This window comes from Festucalex cinctus, chromosome 1 (assembly GCF_051991245.1).
Source record: "Festucalex cinctus isolate MCC-2025b chromosome 1, RoL_Fcin_1.0, whole genome shotgun sequence".
Lineage (NCBI taxonomy): Eukaryota > Metazoa > Chordata > Actinopteri > Syngnathiformes > Syngnathidae > Festucalex > Festucalex cinctus.
This window is the reverse complement of record NC_135411.1, coordinates 12,280,031-12,286,782: the sequence shown is the minus strand read 5'-3', so window position 1 is coordinate 12,286,782 and position 6,752 is coordinate 12,280,031. Positions and strand designations below refer to the sequence as shown.

Below are 6,752 nucleotides of genomic sequence, written 5' to 3'. Positions count from 1 at the left end.
TTTTATTTGGATTCCTGAACAGTTTTTCTCCATAGGATGTATACACTGTATGCACTTGTATACATAACCAGGTTTATACATTTTATTTAAAAAAAAATATATATATTAAACTAGTGTTCTATTAAATATGAAATAAGTCTAAATATACAATTATAAGGGGTAGGACTAGATAGGTTTTTAACTTCTTCCTACTCCCTTTTGAACATGTAAACTGTGATTGATTGATGATTTTATGGGGTTCTCTTTTCTTTTTAAATTTTGTTTTTCTGCTCTTTACTTGTTTACATGTTCAAATAAATCAAATCAAATAGGATGTCATGGAAATAGAAATGATCTGTTTCAGGGTCAAACCTTTGCCATTGGAAAGATTTTAGAAAAAATTTCTTTTTTTTTTCTTTTTTTTTTAATTATTGTATATACCCTCAGATTTTTCTTTTTGTAAATTTTGTATTTTCACATTTTATTTTTCTTCTAATGTATTTTTTTACGTTTGCGCATTTTCAATCTACTATTTTTAATATATATATATATATATATATATATATATATATATATATATATATATATATATATATATATATATATATATATATAACTGTTTTCTAATACCTTAGAGCCTATTTTGAGGGAATTTTTTTTTGTACTTTTTAAAAAAAAAAATTTTATTCTTATCCAGTATTTTTGTTTGTTCTACTTTTCTAGTATTTTAGGTAGTAATTCAGTATGTATTGTTTTCTACTATTTCTATGTGGTATTTTTGCTTTCATAATCATTCTTATTTTCCCCCAAACATTTTTGTATTTTATTGTATTAAATTTAAGGTGTACGTTTTTATTGGTCAAATTATTAGTCAGATTTATTTCTTTTTGTTTTGTTTTTTTTTGTTGTTTTTTGGTCTTTTTTTGTGTTTTTTAATGGTGTATTATTCACCAACGTTGTAGTTTTAAGGTGCGTGAGCATAGGATTTGTTCCAACTATACGGGTCACATTCCTCAGCCTACCTGTTAAGGTTTCATTCAGGGTTCCTAAAGAGGAGGTGCCTTGTGTGTGTGTGTGTGTTTTTTTTTGTTTTTGTTTTTTTTTGTCCGTCCTTGGCAGTGGTGGAACAGGGGACCACTCTTAGCTGGAGAAGGAGATGCTCTTAATTTCCTGATCATTATAGGAAGTGCCTAAGATTGTTGCATTTGGACACAAACATTATGTTTTCTGTAACTACATCTGTCACTCTAAACCCCACAAATGCACCTTGATAACTTACAATCTTGCTCGATAGCTGGTCGAGGATGGTTTAGGACCATTAAAAAAGAATATTATTGGGGAAAACCAGTTGATTTTAATTTAGGGCCTTTTGATTTGAGGCTAAATTTGCTAATATTTTTGTCATTAGTTTAGCCACGCAATATTTTGTGTCTAACTGTTAATTAAAATAATGCTTTATATTTAAATGTATCAATTTACGACTATTTTAGAATCTACCAGAAGTGAATGTAGTTTTGAAAGTACGGTACTGTACGAAAATAAATGTACGGATAGCATCATTGTTTACCCTTAAAGGAAGAAGCATGATTGATTAGGATCCAATATGCTTTGACGTCGCATACCAGGAAGTGACACATGACTTTTGGCTTTGACGGTGTTGGTACACCAGCATAACATCACGCGACCTCGCGGACTCACCAACTCCTTGAAGCAGCTATTGGTTGGCGCTAGTTAAATGACATCGCGTAATTTGAATAATATGTCACGTAATGTCATTGTAATCGGAGAAATGGATAACATCGTGGAAGAGACTAAAAAGTGAGTAACAAAAAAATAAAATAAAACTACCCTAAATGTTTCTGTTGTGGGACGGGAAAAGTGGGGTTAAGAGGTTGATTTGTTGGAGCTACATACTTGTGTTAATATAGTATTTATGAATTCCGGGGGTCTTTGAAGAGGCATCACGGGAGAGTGATCTGTGATTGGTGGGGAATGAGGAATCCATCCGGTTAGGTGTGGAACTCGTTGCTGTTGTCGTTTACTTTTGTCTTATACATTTCTATGAACACACACTCGTAGAAGATGCAACGTCTGAACATGGCAATAGTATAAAAATAAAAATAAAAATAAACATGAAAATAAACAAACTGGGTATTCTTACGCATTACGTCACTTTTTTTTTTTTTTTATTTAATATAAGGAGCGTAGACTTGGAACGTGCTTCGTCGCCGGCGAGTTTGGCGACGTATGTTTTGCGCTCGAAAATGACCAGACGAATTATTGCAATACATCTCAAAATCTCCGTGCGTTTTCCGAAGGTTACAGTTCGTGTCAAGAGGAGCGGCCGGGTTTACTTTGGATTAAAGGCTTGCATAAAGCCCCGTTAAATTTAGATGCTACCTGTCTCAACCGCATGGAACTACATGGATAAGAAAAAAAACACACAAAAAGTGGCTATTTTTATTTACAGTTATCATTTTATTCACGCAGGTCTTGGAACATGATAAGTCACGTGACGTCACACACCCGGAAGTCACGCTAGCTCGCTGCTGTAGTGTACCCAATGCGGTACCGGCTTCTGGTCTCCCAACTTCTCAGCCGATGTTATAGTGCTCCCTTTGCCACGCACGGTGAGTCGTGTGACACCGTGAAATAACCAAAAGGAAGCCTTTGGTGGTGAACGCGAAGGAGTGAACATGTTGGTCTTTATTACGGAGAGGAGGAGGAGGAGGGAGGCGGGACCGGCGCGGCTATGAATCGAGCTAGCTAGTTAGCCAACCATCTGAAGCCAGGCCATCGGGCCGGTGGAGTTGGTGTGCAGTCGATGTCTCTTCAAGGTTGAAGTGAATTGGTTTAAAATGTTAGTTGCATGCAATGATACACTCATTCATTTACATTAATAATGCAAAACTTTCACTGTTAATATGATAATCAGTAGTTAGATGATCATACATCCATCCATTTTCTGGACCGCTTATTCCTCATGAGGGGTGCTGGAGCCTATCACAGCTGTCTTTGGGTAGTAGGCGGGGGACACCATTGACTTGTTGCCAGCCAATTGCAGGGCACACAGAGACGAACAACCATCCACACACACAAGCACACCTAGGGACAATTCGGAGCGCCCAATTAACCTCCCATGCATGTATTTGGAATGTGGGAGGAGACCGGAGTACCCGGAGAAGACCCACACAGGCACGGGGAGAACATGCAAATTCCACCCAGGAAGGCCGGAGCCTGGACTCGAACCGGAGTCCTCAGAACTGGGAGGCTGACATGCTAACCAGTCATCCGCCCATGATAATCCAGAAATTGTCAAAATGATAATCCAGAAATTGTCAAGTGGATTATATCAAGTGGGGTCAAAGCTCAGACTATCCATGTGTAGTACTTTTTTTAAATGTTCTAATATGTGTCAATTTATTGGAATATATTTTTGTATATGTTTTTAATGTTTATATTTGTTGTACAATTTTCTATGTAGTCTAATGTTTATCTATTGGTCACAGTGTTTTCACATTTTTCACAAACGATTGGGCATTTTTTACAGACAATATTTTGGTATTTGAATGTTTTTGTATTTTAAAGTTTTTATACTTTTCACTAGAATTTTTTTTTTTTTTTTTTTTTTTTGTCATCCGGTATTTTTGATTGCTGTTTTCTCTTTTTGGATGTGTTTGTTTCTTTGTAATTTACTCATATTTTGGTCAAAATGTTTTTGTATTTTTCTAATATTTGTGCATGATCCAATGTTAGTGTACTTTTTTCTGTTTTTGTATTTTTTTTTCACAATATTTTTGTGTTTTTCTTGCAGTTTTTTTTTTCATTTGCGCTCTATTGTTTTTTTTCTTTTCATTTTTTTCCATCAAGTTACTTTTTCAGATGTGATTTTGTTTGTCAAATATTTTTTCAATACTGTATTATTATTATTATAGTCACTAACTTATTTTCCCCAACATTAGCCCTATTTTTCTAATGTGGTGATGTGCAAATCTCCCTCTCCTCCCCCCAATCCATTCAGGGACATGCTGCTGTTAGTGCTGGGCGGCCTCCTGGTGCTCTTCTGCACCCTGGACGTGTGGTACTTCCTGCGGGCGGCATACGTGTTGATCCAAACCCTGTTCCAGCCACGCATAAAGGATGTGCTGGCAGAGCAACGGGTCGACGGCGTGGTCCTCCCCCACGACGTGGACTACAAGGGCCACATGAACAATGCTCGCTACCTGCGCGAGTGTGACTTTGCCCGCTTCCACCACTACATGCGCAACGGGCTCTTCGTGGCCCTGTGCAGGATGGGGGCCAAGATGGTGATCGGGGCCTCCACTATCCGTTACCGGCGCTCCTTGGCGTTCGGCGAGACGTTTGAGATCCGGACCAGGGTGCTGGGCTGGGACGACAAGGCCTTCTACCTAGAGCAGCGCTTTGTGTCCAAGAAGGACGGCTTCGTGTCGGCTGTGTTGCTCTGCAGGCAGAATGTGGTGCACAGCAGCCCGGAGGAGATTGTTGAGTTTGTCTGCAAAAAGAAGGTGAGGGACTCGTTTTGCTGCACAGTCACACAGGCCACACATAAATTGGTTGGATAGGCCCAAATTGGAACAATTTGTGGTAGTATTTCTAACACTGTTTGAGAAAACTGAGCTCACCAAAATGGTGTAATTTAAATAGTAAAATAAAAATGAACAAGGATGCAAAAATATTTTACTAAAAATTAAATATATAGTCGTACACAAATTAAAATAAATCTAGACACAATACAGATAAAAACACAAATGAAGAAAAACAAAAAATACAGAATAACTGCATGAATAATTTAACAAAATATAAAACATAGGGAAAATATTTTAGAAAAATTCCTAACAGAAATCCTATAAAATAGTAAACAGATAAAAAAAAAAACACACACATTAATATACTGAAATACAAATTAAATTGACAAATTACAGGGGAAAAAAGTAATTCAAAAAAACTACACAATTAGACAAAAATATTTCTTTGAATGAGACAAAAATACAAAAGTATTGGAAAAATACATTGGAAAAATACAAACATTTAAACAAATTACTCGAGAATGGAATACAAATATTAGATGAAAAATACACTAAAATAAGATCAAATCTAATTAGAAAAATACTAGATGAAAATACACAGAAATCTTAAAATAATGAATGAAAAATAACAGTTGAAAGACACAAAGAATATGTCAACTAAAAACATGACATGAAAAAAATACATTTTAAAAATGACTCAAAAATGTTCTAAAAATAAAATGGCAGCTCAGCTTAGTGGTTCAAACTGCTTTTATGTCTAAAAGGACCATAAGCAGAAGGCGTTTAATTAATTTGATTTATTTATTTGTTTATAAGCTTTTTTTGTGTTTATTCATGCAAGTGGACAATCCAAGGAGTAACCCAAATTAGTTTCCTAGTTGTTCGTTTGTGTGTTTTTTTTGCTTCCTTGCTCAAGACCTGTTTTTTGCGTGTCACCAGATTGAATGCCCTGAACTGGGCGAGGACGTGAAGCACTGGATCGACTTCATTTCAGCCAACAGCCAAGCCCTGAAGGCAGAACGCCGACTGCAGCAAAAGAAGGATGAATAAATGCATGCATGTCATTAGATCGTAAGCAATATAATCACAAACACAGTAGAGGGCCTCATGATATTCCACTTGCCTAGTTTCTGCAGAGTTTTTGTTTGTTTGTTTTTATGGCATATGTGACATACTACAAAGATAGGATCATGAAACTGTGAAACAGGCACGCAGCAGCAAAACAGAAGAATGTTTGTGTGCACTTCTGATTAGTTAGTAGTTGTACAGTACTTGGAAAAAAAAACAAAAAAACGCACAAATATGCTTCCGATAAAGAAGTGTTCATATTTTATCATAAAGGGATCATCTTTTTTTTTCCTTTTTTTTTGATGGGTGGTATTTAAAGATCTTAATGCTATGTTGCAGGCAACTTTGGAAAAAAAAAAATACATGAAGAATTTGTCAAACTTGCACTTCGTCTTCTGACCAAATTGTTTGTATTATAATTATGGTTGAGGTGTAGGTCTGAATTGTTATTTATATTGTTAATGCACTGACGGAGAGGAGAGTCACACATTGTCCAGTTAGGTTCCTCTTATACTATTTATGGAATGAATCCGTGTACAATAAGAGTATGTTGTATTTGCATTTTCAAATAAAAATGCCCTTAAATCCTTGAGTGGCCAACCTTTTGTATTTATTCACGGAACATTTAAGGCACACCTCGATTCTACAAGATCGTCACAAGGGAAATGACGTTGCTCAGTTTTGATTGACACCATCAACGGGTATTACTTTAACATTGTAGTGATTAGAACATAATTCACCCACGGAACGTTGGGACGAAGGGGGAGTTTGTTGGGATGAAAGGATAAAAGAACAAAATGTTGGTAGGTCTGTGAGCCTCGCGCAGAGTGAGTTGTTGTTGTTGCTGTTAAACGATGAGAAGCTGATATCAATAAACCGCCGGTCTTTGGCTCCGGACTTCAACACTCTGCCTCCGACTCCCGTCACTGCTCGCTACATTGGTGACCCCGACATCCGCCTCGTTGACGTTTCCGAGGCTGAGAATTTGATCGAATTGAGCGACATGGCGAACTCCGCTGGTCTCAAGTTGCCGGAGTTTTGGGAGTCGGCCGCGGCGACGTGGTTTGTACAAGCTGAAGCTCAGTTTGCCATCCGGGGAATTACGGACGATTCCACGCGCTACTACCACGTCGTGTCCGCGCTCGGGAGCTCCACGGC

At 37.2% G+C, this 6,752-nt stretch overlaps 1 protein-coding gene across 3 annotated transcripts; it reads left to right on the top strand.

Annotated features, from left to right (window-relative positions):
• The first annotated feature begins 1,613 nt into the window (after positions 1 to 1,613).
• On the top strand, positions 1,614 to 6,186 carry LOC144016216 (protein THEM6-like). 3 transcript variants are annotated; one of them, XM_077517079.1, is made up of 4 exons: positions 1,614 to 1,797; positions 2,470 to 2,609; positions 4,001 to 4,505; positions 5,466 to 6,186. In XM_077517079.1, the coding sequence occupies exons 3-4, from the start codon at positions 4,005 to 4,007 to the stop codon at positions 5,574 to 5,576; spliced, it is 612 nt and encodes a 203-aa protein (XP_077373205.1). In that variant the 5' UTR covers positions 1,614 to 1,797; positions 2,470 to 2,609; positions 4,001 to 4,004; the 3' UTR covers positions 5,577 to 6,186. The 3 variants fall into 3 exon arrangements, with proteins under 3 accessions (XP_077373205.1, XP_077373187.1, XP_077373196.1); XM_077517061.1 differs by lacking the exon at positions 2,470 to 2,609; XM_077517070.1 differs by lacking the exons at positions 1,614 to 1,797; positions 2,470 to 2,609 and adding an exon at positions 2,693 to 2,839.
• Positions 6,187 to 6,752: the final 566 nt, after the last annotated feature.

Bases quoted from the DNA above. Each gene is read 5' to 3' on its own strand.
- LOC144016216 (XM_077517061.1), top strand. From the start codon at position 1,715: ATGACATCGCGTAATTTGAATAATATGTCACGTAATGTCATTGTAATC. The intron at 1,798-4,000 runs GTGAGTAACAAA...CAATCCATTCAG, and splicing joins ATCGTGGAAGAGACTAAAAA to GGACATGCTGCTGTTAGTGC. The intron at 4,506-5,465 runs GTGAGGGACTCG...GCGTGTCACCAG, and splicing joins AGTTTGTCTGCAAAAAGAAG to ATTGAATGCCCTGAACTGGG.